At 36.3% G+C, this 27,951-nt stretch overlaps 1 protein-coding gene across 1 annotated transcript in view; it reads right to left on the reverse strand.

The window, feature by feature from the left end:
* Nucleotides 1-6,547: 6,547 nt before the first annotated feature.
* The window catches only part of DDAH1 (dimethylarginine dimethylaminohydrolase 1), a 62,689-nt gene continuing 41,285 nt past the window's right edge, over nt 6,548-27,951 (reverse strand). Inside the window, exons 4-6 of the mRNA XM_026700261.2 lie at nt 27,815-27,934; nt 14,616-14,759; nt 6,548-11,262 (exon numbers count right to left, since the gene is read on the reverse strand). Of these exons, the coding sequence (XP_026556046.1) occupies nt 11,146-11,262; nt 14,616-14,759; nt 27,815-27,934 (381 nt within the window). The 3' untranslated portion in view covers nt 6,548-11,145. The remainder of the gene's footprint in view (nt 11,263-14,615; nt 14,760-27,814; nt 27,935-27,951) is intronic.

Raw genomic sequence — 27,951 nt, forward strand, 5'->3', positions numbered from 1 at the left:
TCCATACTGTTGGTGCGTTCTTTCCTTACGATGGATGTCCGGGAACACAGTATGCCTCTCATAGTCCAATATTGCAAATTTTGTAATTTTCAGAAAAGTTACTTAGAGCATTACTTTCCCAGCATATTTTTCTATTATTTAAATTTTTCTAACCAGTCACGTTTTTACTGGTATATTTGTTGGAAGCCAATTATTTTTAGCAGCCATATCCAATTATAATTTATTGTGCAATCTTAATTTGGTATTCTTACAAGAATCCTCCCTTTATATTTTTCACCATTATATAACTGGTTTTAATTTCTTCATTCTAAGCCTTCTAAAAGCGCATGTCTAGGTTGGCTACCCATGTTTTGCTTATAAAAGAGCCAAAGAAAGTACAGCTTTGCAAAAGATGTGTATCTGCTAATGCTGAGAAAGGGAGTGATTAATGTATATTAATCATGCTTTCTTTCTGGAATAAGCAAAATTGAGATTGGGAATAAGAATTAGTGTGCCAAATAAATTAATAGTATGCCAATAATAAGAAAGATATGAAACAGATTTATACCAATAGTATTTGCTGTGATTTTTCATAAATTTTTATCTTTGCAAACCATCCTTGCTTTCACCATATCCAGTTAATAATCTTTTGTCTTTAAAAAAACTGACTTCTACCACAGTTTTATCCACCTTCCCCTTTGTATCAACAGATTCTCTTTTCCTTCAAATATTAGTTTTGAAACTTAATCTTAGTACATTTTCTCTATATGACTAATTTCTGTTGGATTAGTTTAGTCATATAGAGAAAATGCACTAAGATTAAGCTTCAAAACTAATATTTAGATATTGATTATACTGTTATGGTCACATACTCCTCATTCAGTGGGGAGTTTGTTTTTGTTTGTTTCCTGCCTTTATTATTTTTATAAATAACTCAAGGCAGCGAACATATTTAGCATGTCTTCCTCCTCCTATTTTCCTCACAACAACAGCCCTATGATTTTGTGGTTAAGATAAGATTTAAACTCATGATCTCCCTCTTTCTAACCTGATGCTTTAACTATTACACCAAATTTGCTCTCTAGCAGTAATATGCAATTATCATGAACTTTATCGGTTCCTACAACCCATCTAATACCAGGTCATATTTTCTGACATATATTTATGCCTCTTCATTCATAATTAAAACTAATTAAAGTTCCATGAACTTATCTATCAGTTTTACTCCACTGGATTAGATCATTTTCATTCAAATCACATTTGACTTTTTTCTCTTAATTTTACAGACACAAAATGTTTCTGTTTTTTCTTCCCTTTTCCTTCATGTTTTTAATTATTTCTCCAACATTAAAAGTCACAGTCTTTCAGGGACCATGTTCATCAGCATACGTGATGGTGACCATAGTTACTGACTTCTGCCTATGACTTTGGTCAACTGAGATTTTATATAACACCTTTTATTAATATAGAGAAAGTATATAGTAGGTTACCAATCTCAACAATGTAGCAAAACATAATTTCTTGATGGTTTAATCATACTTGTATGTCTTACTTAGATTACACATTGACAAAAATAAGTAGCCATCTGCAGTCTTTTATAGGTGTCGGTATAAATCAAAAGTCCTAATTTACTAGAAGTGCTATTTTTGGAGGGCTGACTGGTCAGTTCAATTCCAACTTAGAGAGCCATAAAAGGAGAAAGTGAGAATCTTAAAATTGCCCACTACCCATCAATAGTTTTCTGATTCATCAGTCGCACAGAAGTCATCTTGTTTGCCCATATAGTGGCTTTTAAATAAATGTTTTAGTATTACTACACACTTCCAGTATCATCTCACGTTCCCCCTATTTGGTGAATTTCAAACAATAGTACAGCTTGTAGTACTTGGATTAGAGATTCTAGGTTGCCACAAAAGCATGTGTATGCTGGAGTAAAGCTAGACCTATTCCACTTGTGGATTACTAGCCAAAATGTACCCAAACTGGTATAGTCCTTGCATAAGGAATATAGTAATGATTATGGCGCAAGAAAACACAGCAAAAATGCCAGATATATTTTATAGTCACATAGCTTGTGATAATATTTACATCAGTGATCACTAGATGGCAACAGATTGTTACCACAAACATCTTTCAAACATATTGTGTTATTTTTCATATTTTAGCAGTACTTATATTGCTCCTTTTGTGTTCCTACCCCAAAGTTGAATAAATTTCACTGGACTTTGTGAGATTTCACTCCAAGTATTACTGGACTTGATTGAAAAGCTGCAAAGGCATATATATACTTAAGTAAATGCAAATTCTCTCTTCCAAGTATATTGTACAGAGTTGCATATGGAAAAGCAAATGCTCATAAAATGTGTGTCATGCCCCTGGTGGAGACAGGGAGAGGAGGAACAGCCGACGGGGAGTGGAAGTGTGGCTCCGGAGGTTGTGGAGGAGGCCGGGGAAGGGCAGAAGTTGGCTGAGCAGTCAGAAGAGGACCCAGGCCCATCCCCTTTCCTTCCTAGGGCATGCAGGGAGGAGAGGATAAGGGAGAGATGTGGTCTACTCAGAAGGAGAGGGCTTTGATCTTCATGCGCTGCAGCTGTGACAACTAAATAAGAGGACAGACCTTCGTACGGGTGAACACTGCAAACAAAGCATGGAAATATCTCTAGTTTATGGTTCCTCTCTGAGTTTGGCATCCTTCCCAGTGTGTGTTCTGTTATCTGTGGAACTCCTCCAGCTCTTATCTTGCCTGGTTTGTGTTGCTTCTTGTAACTGTTTGTGTGGGAGTTTTTTGTTTCTGTGGCTGTGTTTGTTTTGTATACCACCCTGGGTCATCACAATGTGATAGTTTTGTTTTTGAAATTATGATGGATTGCTCAAAAGATACTTAGGACTGGGTTCTGAAGTTTTGACAGCTAAGTCTCCTTTGTGGTCATATGACCATATTTTGGGCACTTGGCAACCAGCCTGCATTTAGGATTATTTGCAGTGTCTTGCAGTCACATGACTGTAATTTATTATGCTTTTGCCAAAAACCTTCATTTTCTTCTAGTTTTTTGGCAATAACACCCTAGCAAACACTGTAGTGAACAGTGGGTCAGTTTAACAATGATGCATTCAATTAACAACTGCAATGATTTACCTATCCTGCAAAACAACTTGTAAAATGCAATTAGTCATTTGGGTGACCTTCTATATAACCATCACAATTTATGACCATAATGGACAGGCTCCATTATGGTCATAAGTTGTATTGGTTGTATAGACAGGCTCCATTATGGTAGTAAATTGAGGACTACCTGTATATTTTATAAAAATGGCCATAAACTACCTTGCAAAAGCATATTTTTAAAATGTAGCAATAAAGATTCTTATGTAAATAAATTTTGTGTGTGTGTTATTATTTTCTTTTTGTGCAAACCCTTAGAATTTTTCTCAGCAATCCCAAATACCCATTGTGGGATTTTTATTTTAAGTCGCTTTCTTTCTCAAAAGTTCCCTTTGCACTGGAAATTGCTTGGTGATTGCTGAGAATATGGGAGCAAATTTACCTTCAAAGGAAAAGCTTCCTTTTATTTAGCAATTTAGATAAATAATTTTTGAATTTAGCAAGGCATCTTGCAATAGCAGCTCATCATACTCTTTAATCAATTTTAATTTGTTGTTTTTTAAAACTTTTTTGGGATCACAAAATATTAGCAACTAAATTGCATTAAATGGAAGATTCAGAATGAAACTATAGTGAAGTTCTTCAAATGTTATTCATCTTTGATAAAGTCCATTTAATCTTTCCGTACTGAAATAAGAAATCTGCAAAGCACTGACATAGGCTGCAGGCAGTAAGCCTCTGGATTAGCAGTGACAGTAAATTATCAATAAACATCTCTATGTTACTAGATGGTAGTTTAGCGTTCATCATTTAGAGAAGGACAAATTAAGCAATGCCTGCTTTACGTATTACATCGTGGTATTGGTTTTAATTTTGAGTTTGATGAACAATTCATAATGATCTATTTCCTACATACAGGCAATCCTCAATTACAGGTTTGTTTAGTGCCTATTTGAAGTTACAACAGCACTGAAAAAAGTGATTAATGACCGTTTTTCACACTTACAACTGTTGCAGCATCTCCATTGTCACATGATCAAAAATGGGATGCTTGGTAACTGACTCATATTTAAGGTGGTTGCAGTGTTCCAGAGTCTTGTGACCATCTTTTATTACCTTCTGACAAGCAAAGTCAATGCGGAAGCCAGATTCAATTAACAACTGTGTTACTAACTTAACAACTGCAGTGATTCAGATAAATATTGTGGCAAGGAAGGTCGTATAATGGGGCAAAAGTCACTTAGCAACTGTCTTACTTAGTAACAGAAATGCTCAATTGTGGTCGCAAGTTGAGGACTACCTGTATAATAAAGCATAAATTGCAATAGATAGGATTGAAGGTATTTCATAAGTCTTTGAAACAGCAGCCTGATCAGATTTAAAGCCACATATTCTGTAAGGAGAGTGTAGGCCTTTTGCTCTACATGCAGTGGCAGTTTTGTTCTTAGTTCCAATAGAAGGTTTCTACCTGGAAAGTTTCATATGTCAGGAGCGGGGCTGAGATGGAGTTCCAATTTTTGTTGGACCAATTACATGACAACATTCCTGTTATTTTGATTCCAGTCTAGTTTGTTTCCCACCTGCCATGTATATGAATTGCGTTCACATTTTTATCACTTATCAATGGCCCATCAGTAAATTTTTTATTTGAAATTCATCGTCAGCATTAATAAAATGACCTTTGGGAAGTCTCTTTCCACTACCTTTATCGCAGACGTGGAAAAAATAATAAACTTTATTTTTATTGAAGATTGGGCAATGGCTGTAATAAAATATTTTTATTGTAGGAATATTGATTTCCTATTGGAATTCCTGTTTCCTCTTTGGATAGGAAGTTTGTAAGGAATGCCCTGAGATAATAAATATAAACCGCTATGAAATTTCCACGTTGCATACTTAATATACTCTTGATATTAACTTGCATTATTTAAAATAGTTTGGGAGTTAGAACTATTAAGTACATTGATTCTTTTAATCATGGATTCAGTCCAGCTGGACAGAGCAGTCTTATCCTAGAACAGCTATTCGATGGAAGTAAAATTAGAATCAAAGTGTCCTTAGACCAGCATGCAGTAATCCTCCTACCCTGTGAGCAGCATGCCCTCAGTAGATTTATGGAAAACTCTGTGGCACTGAAGAATCACTATCCCAGGGAGGAGATAGGAGAGTGGATCTCAAGTCTAAAAGGATCTGAAGTTGATAAGTGGACTCTGTACTAAGAAAATCTTAAAGACTGGCCTTAAAAAAATACTTGAGATAGCCAGTGCCCCTTTAGTAGTAATGGCTTTTTTGGGGTGGCTCAGTACATTAGCAGCTTCTATTTCCCATTACATAATTGATTTTGGGGGGTATCCAAGTACACCTCACCAGACAGGCAACTGTGGGCAGGCAATGCTTCGGCAGTCACGCTGAGAGGACTTGAATGGACAAAGCCATCAGTTCACGCTACTCTGCCCTGCAGTCATGCTTTCCTGTTTCATAGTGGTGTTCCTGACATGTATTGGTTTCTCTGTTGTGTTTCAATTTGATCTAAATATCTATACTCCTATTGAGCATTGTACAGAAATGCCAGCATTTCCCTTCCCTTCTGGTTACTGGGTGGACTTTCCACAGCCACTTTGGAGGATGTCTACATCAAAGGACAGCAATGTGTGAATGTAAAACTTGAAATCCTGCCCTGCTTTGGAGCAAGTCTCAGGCATTAAATGGGTTGTTTTTATAATGCTGATACTTAGTGCTCAGAAAAATCAGTTCACTTGTACCTACCTGCATATGGACCTTGTGAACCAGCACCTAGGCAAATAATAGCTGATTAAAGAGAATCATCACACAGTTGTCTAAGGTTAATTAGACAATCAGTGAAATAGTTGAGTTTTTTTCTTTTTAACAGATGAAAATCGACAAGTTTCCACTTCTAACCTTAATAAAAGAAGAATAAAACTAAGGGCTTTTTTCGCCAGTCCTCTGGCAAATATGCTAGACAGGAAGGGGTCAAATTTGATGGACATTCAAGAAAGAGCTACAAAAGGTCTATCAGGGGACACCATGGTCTCCAAGACTTACTCATGGAAAGTAGCTAGTGCTCGCTTTCTTGGCAGCAAAGGAGGTAGAGGATAAGACTTAGGGAATTCCAAATCAAAGGCCACTGTAGCCACTATGTGCTAGAACACCTGAGGAGCATAATGGTCAAAGCTCAAGAATGGATTGAAATCTAGACAACAGTATCTTAAGCCAGCTTAATTTCTAGGCAATTTCACCATGTGAAACAAGCAATTTAAGGTTACCATGCAGAAGAGCCCTTTGTCTAAATTCACTTCTTTTAAAAGTAGCAGCAGTAGCAATCACGTTTCATTTCTAAAAATATGGTACAGTGAGAAAAATGAACTTGAATCAATGAAGCAAAATGTATGAAAGAGGAATAAGTTGTTTCAAGTCTTATTCTAAATAACATTCATACAGTTTAGCTTTAGCTGACACTTTATTCAATAGTGATGGGTGTACATAATGCTAGAAATGCACAAGACAAAAATTTCCCAGGTTTAACAGGTTATGGAATTTGGCAAAAATTTTGACACACAAAGAAGTAGTTGGATATATTAAAGATAACCCATTTGAATTCTGTGGTTAGTAGCAACATGTTTGAAAACAAAGCTAAATACATTTCATATGTGATTTGAAACTACATCCTACATCACACATTTACAAGAAGCCTCTCTGGGAGTTCAAGTGAGGTGCCTCATATTTTGTTCCCAGACACCTTACGGATTAAAATGTTCTTTAAGAACTGCCTCTCATCATTAATGGATATGTACCAGCTCCTTCGAAACATTTGATTCAGATTAATTCTGCTTTTATGTTTGAATAAACAAGAATTAACAAGTTGTTGTTGTTGTTAAGGGAGAAAAGAGGCATTTTGGACAGTACTCTACCTAGCTGAACATGGTGTTCTACAGGAGTTGTGATCAAATCTCACAGAGACTATGTTCCATATGTCCTTAAAATCCACACTATACTTCTAAAACATGGCATCTGTGAAAGATTGAACTGAGTGTATACTTTGCTGTGTGGGAGGGAACGGAAGGATGCCAAGTATAGCAGTATAAGGTACAGCATGTATAAACACTTCTCATTGGCACATGGAAAAGAACCTTAGCTGACACTGATTACATTTTGTTCAAAAAGGAAACCCAAATATTGCACCACTTTGTTCACATGCACACACCCCATAAAAATATCAAAACAATCTAAACAGCTAGGGATCAAATAGGGGTATCTACCTCTGGCTTCCAACTTTTAAGCTTCGGGACCAAAAGTGTAGAATTGTAGACTACATCAGTGAGAGTTTTGCCTTGTCAGCTTTCTCTTTTAGGAACTAGAGAACATGAAGGGAACCATTTTAAGATGTCAGTAAATTCAGGAATGGTCTATGCCATCACAGAAGTGCTGTTGTGAATTACTGTCTTTTTTTTCCACATTCTCTGCACATTAAAGAACATATTTTGCAAGAAGGACAAGTTAATCCCATCTCATGATATGATATTTTTAAATAGAGAATCACTGCACTACTGAGGTAGTATTAGAAAAGGCTTTACAACTTCACTGAACTGATCATATAACTTTCCTTTATATCCATGCAAACAAAATTTTAAATAGCATTGTTAGGCAGTGGCTCAGTATCTAAGGCTGAAATATGATTAAATTTGGGGCATTATTCTTATCTTTTTATATGCCTAAAATACCTAAGGAAATTTGATGAACTTTCTTTTTAATTTTATGCTCTTCCAGACAAGGGCTACTTAAAAATAAGTCTGCATTTTCAATTGTATGGTTCCAACCCAATGCAGAATTTTGCTATGCTGAATTCAAATTGTAAATATAAATTCAGAAGTACAGACTGCATGAGAACAGAACAGAAAGGGCCACAAACTTAAAGGATTCACCAGGTGTATACATGTATTATGTATGACAGTACAATAACAGTGATTTTCCAAGATCACTGTGACAAACATCAGGAAAACTAGAAACATAATAGGCACTGCAGATATTTTATGCATAAATATAATCTAAAAGCTATTCTGGATATTTAGAATAGTGTAGAATCCATTAGCACATAAAATTAATCAAAAAATCAATCATCTGACACAGCAAGCAGTCTATGCACTAACAGCTACGCAATTTACAATATTTCAGGTAGAAAAAAATATGCTTGGTATAAGTCTACTGACAATGCAGTTGTCACAACAGACACAAAACAAAGCAAAATGTAAAACAATTTTTACCAAGTATTTTCTGGCTTTATTTCATTGAAAGGTGACCAACTGAAATTTGTTTAACATTCCTGATTAATGTATTAATGATGTAAAAACAAAGCAGAACATGTATTATTTGGACTGTGACTTTAGCTAAAAAATGAGCAACTACTGAAGACTTAAGAAGTGAATTCACACAACCATTATTGTTATTTTGCAAGGCTTTTCACAATATCTCTAAAATATTTCTATTATTTTCTGTTATGAATTGATATTCACATGGTGAAACAAAAACCTCATTTTCCAATTAAATCCCTACTACATTTTTAAATATTTCCAAACTACTCATGAAGAATACAAAGCACTTCTATTATTAATCAAATTTTGTATAAATTCATTATGCAGTTTTCAGTGGAATAAAATAAAAATGTGACCATTTAGTGAAATAAAACAAGAGCATGCCAAGAAAATTAATAAATTTTCATTTTAGGAGAAAGTATTAAAGAAAGGCAGAGTCAAAAAAATAATTAGAGTTTTTAAGTATAATTATTCCAGCTAAAAGATAATCAAAAGTTACATATGACATTCTCCAAGTTACATTTCCTGGATTCTACATATGTTTCCCTGTGTTTCTTACATATAAATAATTTTAACCATAGTTTTAATGTAATTGATTACTTGAAGTTTGTGATAATTAGCCAGTTACCAGAAGTAGTGCCCAAAAATGGAGCATTAACAGGAAACGGACAAAGGCAATGGTGAGAAAATTTACTTTGTTTAACCTTATCATTGTTAAAATGACTGAATAGGTTTCCCAAGAATATTACATTATATTCTTGTTTTATATATATATATAAACATTTAAAATTTGACGGCTGATTGCTTAAGCATGTTGCAGAATTTGCCAAAATAAACATTTCTTTCAGTTGATTTACAGTTTAAATAAAGATATCCATTTCCAGGCACAACTTGAATACTAGACATAATAGTAATGGGAGTCTCTTGGAAGACACAGATATATACTACAGGAAACAACAGCACCCAAGAATGCTACCAAAGTACATTTTGTAGTTTTTTCTTTTCTTAGTTTTTTATCCTCTCAGAAACAATATAAATTAAATTAGCAGCAGGAATACATAGATTCACAAGTAAAAGGCAAAATCATCAGGGGCCTTCTGCCCCACATGAAATATTATAAATGAGACAGAGCATTGCACAGTAGAATATCTGGAAGAATCTAAGATCCCCTGTCTTGTTTACTGTTTAGGTTTTTTAGAAAGTTCAGCATTTGAGTTTGAATAGAAAAGAACTCTGCTGATCAAATGAATATTTAAAACTGTAACAAGTACTTGCATGACAGTACAATATGAGAGGTGACAGTAAAATAAAATGTTTTATTAATTTGTTAAAACTTTGTGAATCAAAACTTTAAAATATGTAAAAGTTTTAACTTGTGAACTACCTGAATTTTTACTGAAATAAAAAAGTGCAAATAAACAACCAGCATTTTGGACACACAACTTCCTCAAACCCTCACAGTAATCTGCCTACACTTTGTAATTAATTTCATTCACAGTTTTCTTCCAAGGCACTAAAAAGAAAATAAATTTTCTAGGATAATTGTAATTTGTTTTACACTACAGTTGTAAAACACTACAGTAGTGTTTTACACTGCACTACACTAAAGGAAGAATTACTGAATTTCCTTTTGGTTATCTATAACTTAGAACTTTCTAAAAAAGCAGAATTGCACAATTAAAGAGAAGGGTGACCAAAAGTCAGACTAGATTAAAACTGGGCCAATTCCAGTATTACTTCTAAAATCCTTCAATATTTTGTAAGACATTTTTGGATCCATGTTTACTTCTCAAGCTTTCAAACTTTCAACAACATTTTCATATATGAGGCTCTTCTATTTAAACAGATGCTTTATTTTTATTAAAGAAACACATATATAGGCATTATCCTGTCCAGTGCAGATTTCCCTCTCATGTTCTAATCTAATTACAATTAACATCCCCAAAGCAAGGAAAAGAAATTATTTGAGATCATGTAAGAATAAATGCATGAAGATGTATGTCTCTGAACCCTTATCTTCCCAATAGCCCATACTTGAAGACTAACTACTGTAGTATTGTAAGCACTTGTAATTTTCCACTTTTATGCCTTTTGCAGCTGGCAAATATTTGATGACTTATCAATGTCAATCCTGGAACTTTCGTGGAGCAGTGGAAAAAGAGTGAATTAACTCTCCAAGGAGCATTATAAAGTTCCTGTAACAAAATCACTAGCAATATAAAAACAAGTGTTTTACTCTTTACATTGGGGTGGAAAGAATTTATGGATGACAAATTCATAAAACGGGCTGCGAGGAAGTCCAGTATTACATTTTGTATGGCATTTGGCCATATGTCTTCAATGACTTGATTTTAAACTCAAGTCCTAAGATCTCAAGGTAAGTTATAGGAATGTTCAGCATAGTAGATATGTATCTAGTTTTTATTGTGCCCCAGTCAAAAGTGATGCTAGAAGTGGCCCCTACTTATGCTTCTGAGATCATTTTACATCTACTACATAAACCATTAATTTTCATAACATTTTTTTGGAAATCCAGACAAACATGCTTCAAATCTTTATATGTCAGGAAAAAGCATATACACACACCTTAATTACAAGTGAAGGGGCACCATTGTAAACAAAGGTCAGTAGCACAGTGGTACAGTAGATTGTCAAGAAAACCAATACAAGTGAAATACAGATTCATTTGCCTCGCATGTACATTATTGCCATATACAAGGAAGGAAATCTGTAAACTCATAATTGTGAAGATTTATTAATAAGGACCGAACAACAAGTGAGTGCACCATCAACTTTTTCTAGCTCGGTGTTTGCTATAGGGATCAACATGTGGTCCTTCAGTTTTTCAAATACCTATTAGGAAAGAAAATGAAAAGTTGTTACATTTATGCATCTTCTTTTTTTACTGAATCTTTATCACTAGTTTAGAAATTTTCAGTCAGAATTTTGTATTTCTTAGTAGAAAACTCTTAGCAAATACTGGCATCTGACTGACCTTCATTTTTGGAAACTAGCAAGACTAGGTCTGAACAGTCTTTGAATGTAATGGCATCAGGGAATCCCAAGACTATCAGCTAGATTAAGAACCTAGAAAAATATCCTGGAAAAAGGCCATGGGAAATCACTTCTATTCTGTTGTTAAGTCAGCTGTATTAACGTATCCATGCAATCAATAGGAGTCAAAATCAACTTGAAAGGAACCCTTTTTTTTTAACCTCAGAAAAACAGTTCAGCCTCAAATTGGATTCTCTGGATCAAAACTGGAATATTGGACATTTAAGTTAGCATGTTAATACACTGGAGGAGATGGGGGAACAAAGGACTGATATATGTGCTACTGCTTCATATTTTAGTTTATAAGTCACTGATATGTCATATGGACTGAGTAATGCTGACTTAGATTTCTAACAAAATTATGCCTCAAGTGATGGAGAATTTGTGACAAAGCAATCTCATGATTTAATGTCTAATAACAGCCTGCATAATGTTTAACCCATGCTTACTTACTTAAGATGTTATTAGTGGAGTTGGGGAACAGAGTGTTTTATGTGGTTACACCACAATTCTGTACTTTTGCTTCAGACCCAACATGTTGGGCAATAAAAATTGTCAAGCATAATCATGAGCATATTCAGTAATATCAAGATTGAATAAGTAATAAAGACCTCAAAGTAAGCTTTGAGTCAGCCCAAATTATAAAGCCAAAGTTCAGGAGAAATGTTAAAAGATTTGCATTTGCTATATTTGTTGGGGAGTGTCAATAAGGCACGGGTCTCCATCCCCCAGACCAGCACATTGTAAATGTGCACAGCTTGACTCACCCAAGTCAAGTAGTGTGCGCATGCGTGTATGGACCAAACTACTGCTCACACAGCCTGTTTCCCTTCTACCCCCACCAGCCAGGCCGCCAAGCCACAAAGGTTGGAGATCGCTGCAGTAAGGCACAAGAAAGTCAATGTATACATGTGGGATCTCTATCGTCTGTCTGTCTGCCTGCCTGCCTGCCTGCCTGCCTGCCTGCCTGCCTGCCTGCCTATCTATCTATCTATCTATCTATCTATCTATCTATCTATCTATCTATCTATCTATCTATCTATCTATCCATCCATCCATCCATCCATCATCTGCCTGCCTATCATCTGTCTATAGTATCTCTGTCTTCCTGTTGTGTATCATCAAAGTCTGTACAATTTATTCAGATATCCAAAGAAATGTTCCCTAGAAACTCATATAATATGACATCAGATCAAATGCTTCACTTGGGCCCAAGTCACTTCCAAACATATTACACTCAATAACACTAAATGATTTCCAATGAATAAGAAAAATGGACATGTTCAGCTTAACACTTTTCTGGCCCAATTGAAATAATTTACTTAAAACTCAGAGAGTGACTCCTCTGATATGCAATATCATCACAACCAGACTAACAGAATACTGGGGTACACAGCATTTCTAAGCTAAAAATAGCAAAGCATACACACATATTTCTGTATGGCATAATTTGACGAATGTTCAGGAAAACCTTTTTCATTTCAAGAAACTCAAAGCCTAAACAACAAAAAGAGAATATGGGAAGCCAAAGAGTGAGAGCCAGGTTCTGAATAAAGAATAAAAAGGTACAGGTTTCTCAATCATGTTTGACTCTCTAGGGCCATGATGGCATGCATAGCCACTTCTGCCGGCACACGAGAGGTTGCCTGGAAGACCCCCACTGTGCATGTGCCCCCCCAGCCAGCTGGTTGTCAGGTATCTGCTGCGCATGCGCAGGGGAGACCTGTTCATGGGAGACATGCGTATGCACAGAGGCATGAGGCATGCTTGCGTATGTGCAGAGGCATGCGGTGCGGGGAGGGTCTGCGCACTTGTGCAGGGGATGGGAGTTGCACACGCATTGCATCATGGGTGCAGGCACACACACATGTGCACACACTTTTGGCACACAATGTGGAACAGTTTAGCCATCACTGCTCTAGGGCATGGTACTTATTTCTGTTTCTTGGCTGAAGGAGCCAGCATTGTCCGAAGACAATTTCTGTGGTCATGTGATCAGCATGGCTACCAAAGGCGCACAGAACGTTGTTACCTTTCCACCATTAACTTATTACCTATTAATCTACTTTCATTTGCATCAGAGGTGGTATTCAGCAGGTTTTGATCGGTTCTGGAGAACCAGTAGAGGAAATTTTGAGTAGTTTGGAAAACCGGCAAATACCCTCTGACTGGAGATTTTATCCTTCCCCTGCCATGCCCACTAAGCAGAACTGGTAGTAAATTTTTTTGAATCCCACCACGGATTTGCATGCTTTCGAATTTCTAAGTGAGGGAGCTTAGGTCTCAAACCCAGGCTGTCAGCTCAACTGAAAAGCTCAGTGTTAACTACTGAACCCCACCCTCCGTATAACAAATATAACCAACAAAAATCTGGTAGCTGAACTGGAATTGTTCTTAATTCAGAATCTGATATAAGCAATGGAGAGTTGCAATTTACAATTTGAATCCCTTAGCCCAGGGTATCAAACTCACATCATCCTGGTGGTGTCACGTGATACATTGGGATTTCCCCCACTTCGCTAAACTGGATGTGGTATGGCTAGTGCATGATGCATCCAGCTCACAGGCCAGGAGTTTGACACCCCTGCCTTATCCCAAGTAAAAGTTTAAAGTGATGGGTAGCTTAATAATTGCAAATGGTCTAGCAAGAAGCAAGGACTCGATCAGATCTTCTGCACCCCGGGATCAAAAAAACAAAATATACAAACATATTTTGTACCATGACATGTTATTGAGAATAGTTGTTTTTATCTTCATCCAGATTATATAGAAGTCTGTAGTTGCAGCATTCTTTCTTAGCAGCAGTTCCATAGGGAACAAAGGGAGAGGGAGCAAAAAAGGCAAGATGGTGGAGGCTTGACCCATTTTTACGTGCATCGTAACAACACTTCTACCACCTAACCTTTTTTTGCCACTCCTGCTGCCTGACATTGCTGGTTTCTATTTACCAAATTCTGTTTAGTACCATGCATCCTCAAAGTCCACCAGAATTGGTTTTGGGTTTGTTTGTTTTTTGCTGCTTTCCTTATTTCAGTAGAAGCAGTGTTTGGGCGGTGGGGGAAGATTACAGATTCAATGCTTCTCTCCCAAGCAATCTTAACTTAGAGCTGATCGGCATTTTATAAGACCAGGTCTAGCATTTTTGCTGTTACCTTTGCACTTTCTGGATACTCCTCAGGGGCTCGGTGCAACAAAACATGACCTTTTCCAGGAATGTTTAAATACACACAGTTTGCTGCTGCATCATCAGGAACTGTAAGTTTGTCATAACGGTGGTCACTCATCTGCTGCATTGTCTGTTACAAAAAGATAAGTCAGGATTATATAAAAGAGGGTTTCATTACTCTTCAGAAATTAGGGAGAGGAATTGTTTTATTTTTAAAAATCATATCAAAAACTGTTGTTGTGTAATGTGACAGTTCCCAACAAGAAATTCACCTTATACAGGTTACAGGAAATAAAAGGAATATATACGAAAGTGTTTCTTAATACAAATTCCAGGATGCTCAACATTTCTGAAAGGCGAACATGTTACTATCTGGAATTTATTAAGCATGTTTTCAAACTCGGAGTTGTCACAACTGATATACATTTGTACATTGAATATTTACCTATAAAATTAAGGTATATAAGATCAGCCATTATGAGTAGTTCATAGGATTCTGCTTTATTTAGACAGAGTTGCTAATAGAATCAAATAGTCCTACTAACAAACTCACAAACTTTTCATTTGTGAAAGGCATCATATTTGTTCCTAATAAACAGTTTTGTTTTGTCCCCTTTTGTTCTTTGGGGAGGAACATTTCAAAGTAACCTATATTTGTCATATTTGAGATTTCAGGAACACATCCCCCAAAGAAAAAGTTGGACATGGAATAAAGGAATTCATAAAATGTATCCTAGTTTTACTTTCTAATTGAAGGTTTCAAGAATAAACAGTACTGAAAAAAATATCAGGCTGAAATTTTGGCTCAAGTTAGTTTTCATTAAAATTAAATACCAATGTGTTATGTCTCCTCTTGGAAATTCAAACGAACAAACACAAAGCAGCCGTTTCACAATCAAATCAAACTGAAGGAAAATAACAAGATAACGGCTGGCAGAAACGGTTAGGACTCCCCTTCAAAATTCAAACAAACAGAGATCTCTTTGCAGTAACGTCCTCATTCAAAATAGTCATTTTGTTTCTGGCAAAAGGCACCAGCTCAGCTGTGTCCTTTTATACCCATTAAGGCAATGTGCTAATTAACTGGCTTGCCCTTCAGATTAACGTTTCCTGGTTCTGACGTCAATCCACGATCTAACAGTCATCAGATTCAAAACTCCTAACAGGACCGATCCTTCCAATCACAACACTATCCCCCACCGCAGGGCCCTTCCCCCGAGTCTGATGATTAACTTGACGATGTTTCGTTGACAACCCCACTCTGTCTCCCACAGCCAATGGAGGCGTCGCTCATTCCAATTGTCTCAGGTGGTCTACACATTGGAGACTTGGAAAAGAAATACCATTCTGCGACCAAGCCACCAACGGATTGTGCAACCGCAACCAGGACATTCCGAGCACCAAAGGGAGATGAAGGTTCGAGGTGATATAAAAACTTATCGCCTCCTCATGATCCCCAATGATCATACGCACTGGCTGGGTGGCGAAACGAATGGGCCCAGACTTGAGCTCACGCCCATCCACTGTTTCCACCTTAATGGGTGGATGTACAGCAACCAATGGGATCCCATAGTGCTTAGCAAAAGCTCGGTCCATAAAGCTGGTTGTAGCCCCTGAGTCCACCAACGCAACAGCGGGAATTCCCTCCTTCTGTGACTGTAGAAAAATTCGAGTGTCCAAAAGTAAATGCCGAGGAGGGCCAGGATTTACTTCAGCAATTTGAGGTGGGGATGTGAAATGTGTCCGACCTAGGGTTTCCTTGAGGTCAGGTCTACCCTGTTTTCCTGACGAGCCAAGAGTGGTTTCAGGTATGGATCTGCGGGTCCCTCTCCGTTTGCAGGAATTAACAAAACGTCCCAGACCCCCGCAATAAAGGCACAAGCCTTCCTGGAACCTTCTAGAACGTTCTCGCACCGTTAAGTGAGGGGGAGTGCGCCTAACTCCATCGGCTCCTCAACATTAACCATGGGTTGGAAAACTCTCGGTGGCGTAGGATGTGCACGAGAAAACGAAGATGGTTCCATACTGAGCCGTTTGCGTCCACGTTGCTGTAAACGAGCTTCAATTCGTAAGCACTGAACTATCAATGCATCCAAAGTTAAAGCCCTCTCTGCATGGACCAGCTCATCTTTGATGGCATCAGACAAACCTTCCTGGAATGCAGCCATATGAGCCGGTTCGTTCCAATTGGAGTCCAAACACAGCAAACGAAATTCTGCAACGTATTCCTGCAAGGAACGTTTCCCCTGATTTATGTCCCATAAACGTCTGTCCACAGTTTGTATCTTAATTGGGTTCTCAAACATCACTCTCATTTGTTGAAGAAAACCCTGGAAATCATTCAACAACGGGCTATCTTGAACTAACAAGGGAGTAGCCCAATTAGCAGCCTGCCCAGATAAAAGGCTAAGAATGAATCCTGTCTTGGCCCGATCATTTGGAAAGTTTTCAGGCCTCAAGGACATAAATAATTGACACTGCCCCAGAAATGCCGGAAACATGTCCATTTGCCCAGAAAATTTCTCCGGCATGGATACTGGGCTTTTCCTCACAGGAGGGGCAGGGGGAACAGCAGCAGGGCTTGGTAAGCTGGAAACATAATTCAGCAATTGTGTTACCTGATTCTGAAGCGTCACATTGCTTTGCAGTAGCTGATTAATTTGTTGTTGTTGCTGCTCTACCAAACGCTGCAGTTGATTTAAATCCATCTTGCTTGAAAGATGGTTTGTTTAGGCCAGAAACAATAATGTTATGTCTCCTCTTGGAAATTCAAACGAACAAACACAAAGCAGCCGTTTCACAATCAAATCAAACTGAAGGAAAATAACAAGATAACGGCTGGCAGAAACTGTTAGGACTCCCCTTCAAAATTCAAACAAACAGAGATCTCTTTGCAGTAACGTCCTCATTCAAAATAGTCATTTTGTTTCTGGCAAAAGGCACCAGCTCAGCTGTGTCCTTTTATACCCATTAAGGCAACGTGCTAATTAACTGGCTTGCCCTTCAGATTAACGTTTCCTGGTTCTGACGTCAATCCACGATCTAACAGTCATCAGATTCAAAACTCCTAACAGGACCGATCCTTCCAATCACAACACCAATGCTACTTAGCCACCTTGGTTTTAGAGAAAAATGTTGTGTTCTCATAAAAGACAGGCATAGATCTAGATTTCAAATGTTATGTCTTATTAGTTCAGCACTAGATTTCACTTGATCTTGAGCAGTTTAAATAAAGCTAAAGCAAACAGGCCCTTGACAATGATGTTCAGTATGACTTAAGAACAATTCTCCATCTTGAACAGGTCAGGTCTGTTTGTAAGACACATTTCTGTCCTATGCACAGGAGAACCCTGACACACAACTTAATTTTTTTTTTTTTTTCTGTTAGAAGAGTTAACAATATTCTCATGCAACAGTATATTTACACTGCCCATTGCAAGAAACAAAATCAGGATCCTGCATACTTGCCCGCTGCCTTTTGTATATATTTTGGTGAGGGGGAGAATGCTCTTTCTTCTCTCAGCTGGCAGGTTATCTTAGATATCAAGCTCATTTTCCCCCTCAATTTTCACTGCTAGTCAAAATGTAATAATATGCTAATTATGTTAATTGTACAAAAAGTTTTGTATTTTTAGTGTATTGTCTTAGTGTACAATGTTTTGGATACGTGTATGCTTGTTTGTTTTTTGTTTATACTTTAGTTTTAACCATACATAAAAGAAAAGCAAACGTCTAAACTTCCAGTGCACTATTTAAAGGGGAAGACAAACAATGCATGTCAAGAATTCAGGCAAAAGGGGGGGGGGATACCAGAAAGAAGACTTGCAGTACCATGGACAGATCCTTAGGTGCAAGAGATTTGGTGCAAATATTATAATGCCAAAAAACCCCTCCTGTTTCATATTCCATTTATAGAGAAGGGTAAGTTCAGGAGATATTTTCCAAGATGATTATCTCAACAAATACATTTCTGTCTTTAATAACAACATTTGCTGTTTGAGGTAGGTGCTTCACTCTGCCAAATGGTAGGGCTAATTCTGCTTGAATTACTTGCATAAAGATAATATACAAATTTATTAACAAATACAATGATGAGCAGCTTAATTCACTGGGTGACAATGTTTAACTTCTATGCCTTTTGTATACTGGGTGTATATTTGTGTGTACATGTCCTATGGGTATATATGTGTATATATTGAACAATAGGCCTTTGGAAATATCCATACTTAAGTAAAAAATGGCATGTAATCTTTTAACAAACCCCTGGAATTTCTAAACCCCAGAGTCTCATTAGCCATGTTGGAGATTGAATCATAAATATCCTGTGATGAATCTTAAGCAACGTCTTACATTCCTGAGGAAATGTCATCATTGTAATAAAATTTCATGTTTCTTTACTAACTAAAATGTTTGTGTGGTTTTCCTACCATTGAATTTTGACAATATCTTATATAATGTAAACATAAAAATTATAATCCTCTCTTTTACAAAATCTCATATCCTGGAAACCTAGGATTGTCTGTATGTGTTAAAATTAAACATATAAAGATATTTTATTCCCAGGTAGAAAAATCTTATAAGATAATTTTTCCAGTATAATATGCACACATTTCTTTATGATGTATCAATTCTGAAGGTAAGTAATTGCTGGTACAATGCTATCATTAAAACAGAGCAGACTTTCAGTTTCAAATTCAGATAAAACAAACCAGCACCACCTTTTTTCAATTTTTCTTCTTGCAATTCTATTCTTCAGCTAAAGCTATACACATATTTGATCTTTCAGATGAGCAACAGAGGAAGAAGGTTATACAAGCAAAAAACAAAACAAAACAATACCTCATGCATTTGTCACTCAAATATTGCCTCTAATTGTCTGCATTAAAAAAGCAGTTGTTAAGTTTCCCGGTCTTGAGGTTGGTAGCAAAGTTAATGTTCAGTTTTGAAGAAGAAAAAAAGGCCCTTTGTTGTCTTAGAAATGAAAAGATAATTTAAATAAAAATGATCAATGTATATACTATGTATAATGACTTTGGAATAAATTCAACTGAACTCACTGGGGTTTGCTTTGGAATATGTTTATGTAAGGCCAAAATGCAAGTCCTGAAAATACATTCCCTTCAAGTTTCATGCTCTTATGTATGCTGACATTTTCACCTATGAAGTAGATAAATCCAAGAATCATGCAACTAGGAGGATAAATTATGCAAAGTTTGCAAATATATGGAAATATAATTTGTTCACATAATGCAGGATCCAATCTGGATCATTTACTGGGAACAGAGGTTTAGTCTTCCATGCTGTCTTCAGGAACTTCTCTCTACCTGAATGTTTACATCATGTATACAAATATTCTAAGTTTTGATTCTTGGAGCAAAATCTGAATTGGCTTGCTTAAGAATTCATAAAGGACTCTATTAGCTCTGTCCATAACTCCATCCATCTGCTTATAATTTACGGTAGCATAATACTGATGTATCAATTCAGAAAAAATAAGAGTGAATTTGGTCTGAACCAATAGGCTATCTTTACTGTAAATGAAAATAATAATAAATAAATACAGTAAATAAATAATCCACAATTGAATTTTTAATGAACATTTTATGAAAACTTTCGGGAATCTGTTTGATTCAGCTAGTTTAGTCATTTAAACTGAAGGCACAAAAATAAAATACATTTTGCCTTGATTTACAGTATACAGTCCTTTAGTAAAGTCATCTTCTCTTGATAATAGTTTCTGCAGCTTATACATAAGCTTTCTTAAAGACAGCAGTAAATTAAAAATTGGGCAATGAAATAGCCAACGGGTTATCTCATGTAGTTTTTTTACAAATCAAGGGATAAGGCCCTCTTTAATTATTTCCATTTTTAAAAACATTAAAAGGGACACAAATTATTACTTTGGGCCCAAGACAGATTTTTTTAAATTGGTCTAGACCTGTAATATATATCAGCAGATCTGTTTAACAAAATTTAAGGAAGAAGTTTTTTACTTCATCTGTTGCTCATTTTGACTGCGGAGGGAGGGAGAGAGGGAGATAGGCAGGCATCAAAACGAATCTATAAGACTAGATAAATTTAATTTTTATGCTGCAGGTTTTGAGTACCTGCCATACTCAAATGTATAAAGCTGATGTACAGACTTGGCATATAAAGTTTATATTATCAAAAGTGCAAGTGCATTTACGAACACATGCATGTAATTATGGGTTTTGTTGGTGAAAATGTAGTTCTGCAAACAAGACTTCTTTCTAGAGCTATTGTGGTCTTCTTTTACCATGATGGGCATAAACTAATTTTCCTTATAATGTTCCCAAACCCCCGCAACAGGAAATGTAACCCATCTCTCCTCAAATCTTTCTATCAGTCAGCAACTAAAGAACAGTCGTAACAGATTGGAATAATGTTACAGAAATATACTGGTGATAAAAAAAGTTTGATCACCAGTGATTAATTTAATGCAAATGTCAACAGAACAAAAACAATGAACATTCATTTTGCCAGATCATGCTATTTGTAAGTCTTACTTTGAGGAAAATTTCCTTGTTTGTAAAGATTGTAAGAATCACAAATTCATTTTATGTGAGTCTGATTTCCTGCCCAGAAAGATCTTTAAATGACGGGTTACACTAGCATTTCCTGCATATTGATTATTTCTGGGAATTCTCTCTCTCTATGAAGAATCATTTTGTTGTATATTCCCCAAAGCCGAGTCATGGGTTTCTGATGTCTAGCAAACTAATCTGCAAACTCTCCAATCTAATTTTTTTTATTGTGTTTTGTAAAGTATATTTTGCCATGAAAGGTCTTGAGTAACAAGTAAATGCATTAAAATGTGATTAGGAAAGTTCCTATAATAAGCATCATATTCCTCTATCAGTTCATCATCCTGGCTTTTATTGTGAGTTGAGACCCATTTCAGGAAGATTACTGAACAATATTTTAACTGAGAAATGAAATACAACCACAAAAGATCTTATTTAAGCTATTTTTTTTCCAACAAAAGCAGAAACACATGAACAATTTGCTATGTGAAAAATATAGCAAAATTTTACAACTTGATAATGCTCCAAGCTTGGACAGATAATCTTTTCATTAATATGAAATATTAAAATCAAATCTGTATTGCTTTGGACATATCTCTATTATAAAAAAAGTTAAATTGACTTTTAAATCAACAACTAAATGTCAAATTGGACTGACCTACCTGCACCAAAAAAAAAAAAAATCATGACTGAATTTAAAAACTGGCAGATATCAGCATAAAACAAATCACATCACAAAATGCAAAACAATGAAAAGCTGACAAAGCAAACCAGTTGCATTAAAATGCAAATCTTATGAAATCAGGAACAACCAAAACATTTGGTTTCATGCTCAGAAAACTTTATTTGTTTCATCTTCTCTTTACTATTCAGTCTCAGGCACTAAGCACCAAATACAATGTATGACGACAATTGAGCCCAAAATTCCTGCTGCTAAGTGGGACATTTGTTAAGTGAATTTTGCCCCATTTTGCAACTTTTCTTGCCACACTTGTTAAGTGAATCACTGCAGTTGTTAAATTAGTAACACAGTTGTTAAGTAAATTTGGCTTCCCTGTTGATTTTGCTCATCAGAGGCTCACAAAAGGAGACCGCATGACCCCGGGATACAGCAACTGTCATAAATATGAGTCGGTAGCCAATTGTCTGAATTTTGATTACGTGACCATGGGGATGCTGCAATGGTCGTAAGTATAAAAAATGGTCATAAGTCACTGTTCTTCAGTGGCATTATAACTTGAACAGTCCCTAAATGAACTGTTGGAAGCCAAAGACTATCTGTACTTTATTGTCTAATCTGTAGGCAAGACTACCATACTTATTAATTTGCTTTTCCTGAAGTAGCCAACTCCAGAATGTGAAGTAGGGAGATTACTAGGTATCTTGGTCCTGGGTACCTTAAATTTGGGATCTGCACCTTCATTTTCTGAAATTTACTTGAATGGTAGGAGGCAGGGCAGGCGCAAATGCAGATTCACATGATGGTTGGCATCCTGTCCCACACTCAAAGCCAGCTGGTGAACCCTTAGCTCGTATTTCCTTCTTTATATTAGACACCTCTAAATAATATTTAAATGTTTTTATTAAGTCCTGAATATAGGAAAAGTTCCCCCCCCACCCCAAAAGCAGACATCAAACTGTCTGGCTTTGACTTCCACAAGAACTACGGATATCACTGCTTGTTTTTATGATCTGAAGCTGCAAGTATATATTTCCAAAATGAAGATTTCTCCAGAAAACACATTTTTGTGCTCTTTGCCTAGATCATCTCTGCAGACAGAATATTAAAAAGTCCACTAAATATTTTTTAACTTACACACCTCTCAACTCCTTCTTTGTCTCCTTAGATTTCCAGAAATAGGCATTTTTGTGGTGAAAGTTCTGCAGTACTCTTAATGTGCCCTGAGCTGCTTTGCCTCATTCAAATAACCTTGAGCCAAGGTCACAGTAATTGCTCAGCATTAACTGCTTCATAAGAAGTCCTGCAAAAAGAAAAAGCCTATCCAGAAAAAGGCTCAAGGAAATGGCTAAAATTGTTGTTGTGCTGACAATTTTTTTTTAAGAATGAACATCCTGTTTCTTGGAACATGCACAAGGGAAAAAATAGGAAACTGATCCTCAGAAAAGCAAAGGAAAAGAACAAGAGGAACAAAGTTCCTATTTACGTAAGTCAAGTTGACAGCTACCTCAGCTTTAGATGCTTAAAGATGCGTCACTAAGAGGGTTCAGGAATTCTTTGCATTCCCACAATAGTTGCACTTTGGAGCAGAGGAATGCCTATATCAAACGGTCATAGATCAGCATTGGGAAGGTGGGGTATATTCATTAAAAACATAAAGTATACATCAAGAGTAAAAATAAAAAATAAAAAGCTAGAAGATATACTGTAAAACATATAAATTAAAAACTACAAGTATGTATACAAAGTGAGAATCTAAAAGAAGCAATAGATTATTATGCATGCGTAGGGAATTATAAAAGGTTAGAATGTGGAAGACTATCATGTTATGAAACATTAATAATCTGTGGCATCCTAGGTGCTCATTAAATCTAGTATATAAATTTGAGCCCCCCAGCACAAATCATCACCCAGTGAATGGGCTGTGTATTTTAATTATCACCATTTGGATATTGGTTTACAATTCTATATATTACGAGACAAAGAAAATACTTTTTAACTCAATGATTGAATTATGTTAACACAGCTATTGTATTATTTATCTTACTCATTACTTGAACCTAAAATTTATTAGAATTCTAGAAGGCTGCTGAAGAGGGAGTACCACAATCTCAATACCTATAAAAATATGTCCACAAATATACTTTGCTTATGCCACGTAGTATATTTAGCTTTTATAAATTATAGCAAGAAGTGTCTACCCTTTCACAACTTTCATAAAATCAGATATAAGTTTAATTTTCAATAGAGACAATTTCATGTATGTAGGTGACCGAATATTTCTCTGAAAAATAAACCATGTACATATTCCCAGAATTTAGCACCCTTGCACCAAAATAGTAGGAATAGCACTATTGGATCAGGTTTCATTTAGGCAATGTAGACTTAAACATCTCCCACTATTGTCCCTGCACAACTGGGTGTGTGCTGTCCTCAGCTCAGAAGTAACCCATCAAGACATCAAGACCCAAAACCCTTATTCCCATGCATTGTTTACTTTTGTCAAGCTTTATTATATAAAGTCATTTGCAAACAAGACTGAGTCAAGTTAAAGAACAATGGCAGAGTAATTAACATGTTGAATGAAAACTTCTTCTGAGAAAGAGTTCAGGAAGGGGAGAAAGAAACAGCAGCTGAAAAGTCCTATTCAAAAGCGATTAGTCAGGTCTTTTACATTTTTACCTCATTCTTCATAATTACATGTTAGGAGAAATTAGTAATTTCCTGCACTTTCTGTTTATTTCCTGTTTATTGTTCCTTTTACCTTGATAATAGAGCAGCTATGTAACAATGCCACACACTACCATGGCATTTTAAACTAAAATTGCACCTTTTGGTAAGATTTGAGAAGAATCTGATAATTTATTAAGGATTATGAATTAGATAGATAGATAGATAGATAGATAGATAGATAGATAGATAGATAGATAGATAGATGATAGAGATGGAGATGGATATCTCCATGGTAGCACTGTATACATTTTTTTAACAGTCACTTGCTTATATTATGTTTGTATAAGGATAAATCATGACAGGAATGGTTCAGATCCAGCTGGAGATATATATTTCAAAGAGGCAATACATTTTAACTATAGTTAAGATTTGCAACTTAAAATTATGCTAAAAATTCTGCCTCATTAGGAATTTCACCACTGTTTGCCACCACTGTTTTTCACACGACCATTGCAGCATCCCCTTGGTCACGTGACCAAAATTCAGGCACTTGGCAACATATTTATGACCTATAAATAAATGTTTGTCTCAATTGGGGTCATAAGTCAAGGACTACGTGTACCACATCAAGTGTACCACACTTATTTTATGGAATATTTCATTGGCTATAAGCACAAGGAAAGAGCAAAGGAAATGCTTGTGTGCATCTGTGAAAAAAGCAATATTCATAAGAACTTTTATTCAGCCCTTTCTGTTTAGGAGAATTTGTTCAACTTTGCTGAAAAACCCTTTCATAAACAGCTATGGGATACTCTACGCTGCTCAGTCACTAGATGGAGCCATATATATTACTTCTTATTCTTGTGAAATCTGAACTCAATCTTTGCATTCTTGGATCTAAATTCTTTTTAGTCAAAGGAGGCATTATTCAGACTTTCAGGCACTGTTCCTTGCCACACAATTTGTTTCTGCATTTTGTGGATGGCGCATTCATCCAAAAATCATCATTATCATCACTACTATAGGGCTGTATATTTATTTGCATACTCTTAACAAACAATAACATGCTGATGCCAAGTATGCTTTCATTAGAAATGAATTTTAAGTTAGGATATTGTTTTAGGAAACAGTCCTCTACATTTTTGTGAATGAAAATATTACTTCTGTTCCATCTGTTATATGAAGAAGGCTTTCATCTTGCCTAGAGATAAATGCAGGATGGTGTTAAAAGGTGCATTATTTCAAATATTTCATTTCCAAGCCACTCTAGAAATAAGCATCATACTTTGAAATGGCCTTTAAGCTGAACGGTCAGCCAATGAAATCTTTCAGAACTGATAAAATATGACTGCAAACTAGATTAGGCTAGCTAATTTCCTATATTTGATACACTTTTAAAGCCATTTTTAAGATGTCTTTCAAAAAAAATGCATTAAGGTAATCTAATTAAGATACTTTTCCAGGAAATACTGAGGCTGACAACCTAATGACACTGAAATCATTTGAAATTCTAGTCATAATGCAGAATCGAGGAGTAACCCAACCTGTGCAGCTCTTCCTTCAGAGTGCAATGCCACTCAGAACAAATAGTAGACTAACTTCTTGAAAACAGTTATGACCAATACACATTGCTTTCATTGTTACCGAATACTAGGGATGCAAGGGACCTTGGAGGTCTTCCAGTCCAACCCTTGTTAAGTATGGAATCCTCATACAATTCTGGACCAATGGTTATCCAGTCTTTTCTCAAATATCTCCACTGGTGGGAGCATCCACAATTTCAGGTGGCAGGCTGTTTTTTGTTTGTTCACTTAATAGCTCTGACATTCAGGAAATTCCTCCTTAGTTCAGGTTTAGATCACTCACTATAAAAATTCCACTCACTGATGTTTGTTTTACCCTTAATTTTAGGAAGAATAAGTCTTCTGATATGTCAGAAGACTGTGATGTTGTCTCCTCTTGGCCTTCTTTTCTTTGAGCTAAATATACCAAGCTCCTTTCACTGCTCTTCATAAGATTTAGTCATCAGGCCCTTTACCATCTTGTTGCTTTTCTCTGCACTTTTATAGGTATATTTTATGGTTCTTCTGAGTTCTGAATATAACTCCATTAATCCCTAACACCATCAGAATGTGGGGCACAGGCAGACGAGCACAGACTCTACAGCACAAGTATAAGGCCAAACAAAACTATAGAACAAAATGTAATATTTCAGTCATCGCTTCCAATACTTAATTTCCGCTCCAGTGTGACCACATATAGGATATACAATATTTTGTTGCAATGAGAACCCAACCACTTTATTTTCTTCTGCTTTTTCTGCTGTATTACCAAGCATACTAGAGTGCACCTCTGAAACGATGCCCTCTGATGAGACTTTTCTATTGTGGTACCTTCAGAAACACATAAAAATCTGACTATTTTCTTGGACTTCGGGCCTGGGATGAATGGAAAGATGAATAGAGTGATATGAAATTTTCTGGTACATCTATTGATGCTTTGGATTTGACTGAACTAGTACATTTTGTTCATTTTTATTTATTTAGTGTACTTCATCCAATTTGCAATATTCAAGTTGGGCAGCTAATACATTTTGTAAGTAAAGAAGTAAATCAGCAAGATGCGGTAGCTCAATGGCCAAGACACTGAGCTTGCTGATCAGAAGGTTGGCAGTTCAGCAGTTTGAATCCCTAGTGCCACATGACAGAATGAGCTCCCGTTACTTGTGCCAGCTTCTACCAACCTAGCACTTTGAAAATAGAAAAATAGGGACCATTTGGTGGGGAGGTAACAGTGCTCCATGCACCTTCGGTGTTTAGTCATGCCGGCCACATGACCACAGAGACATCTTCGCTGGCTCTTTGGTTTAGAAACGGAGATGAACATCGCCCCCTGAGCCAGAGATGACTAGCATGTATGTGCGGGGGAACCTTTACCTTTACCTAAGTAAATCAAGAGTCCATTGACTTCACTCCCGAAACAGGGCTGTTATGTCAGGTTTTTTTCTCCCTCATATCTGCAATCAGGGAGATTATATTTACTCCATGCTTGCTGCTATTCTAATAATAAATAACTCTTTCCCCTCCCCCATTTTGTGATTTTATTTATAACTTTAGAAACCTGTTTATTGATATAAGCATGCACTGACCCCTATCAGGCTCAGTTTGACCCTTCATTTCAAGTTTGTGGAGACCAGACTTTTTTGTATACTTGCAGTCTATCCAGACTGTTGTACATATTTTTTTACAGAAAATACTGCTATGCACACGATATACATATTATGTTTACCTTGAGGGCTTTCTGCGCAACTTCACTTGAACCAATAGCAATGAGATTTGGTCCAGCCATGCTGCAAAAGCTTTTCAGATGCAAGGAGTCAGCAACAGGGACTGTAGAAACAGCATAATCCTATATATAAATGAGGT

The sequence above is a fragment of the Pseudonaja textilis genome, chromosome 3, assembly GCF_049901715.1.
Source record: "Pseudonaja textilis isolate UNSWEBS1 chromosome 3, rPseTex1.2, whole genome shotgun sequence".
Lineage (NCBI taxonomy): Eukaryota > Metazoa > Chordata > Lepidosauria > Squamata > Elapidae > Pseudonaja > Pseudonaja textilis.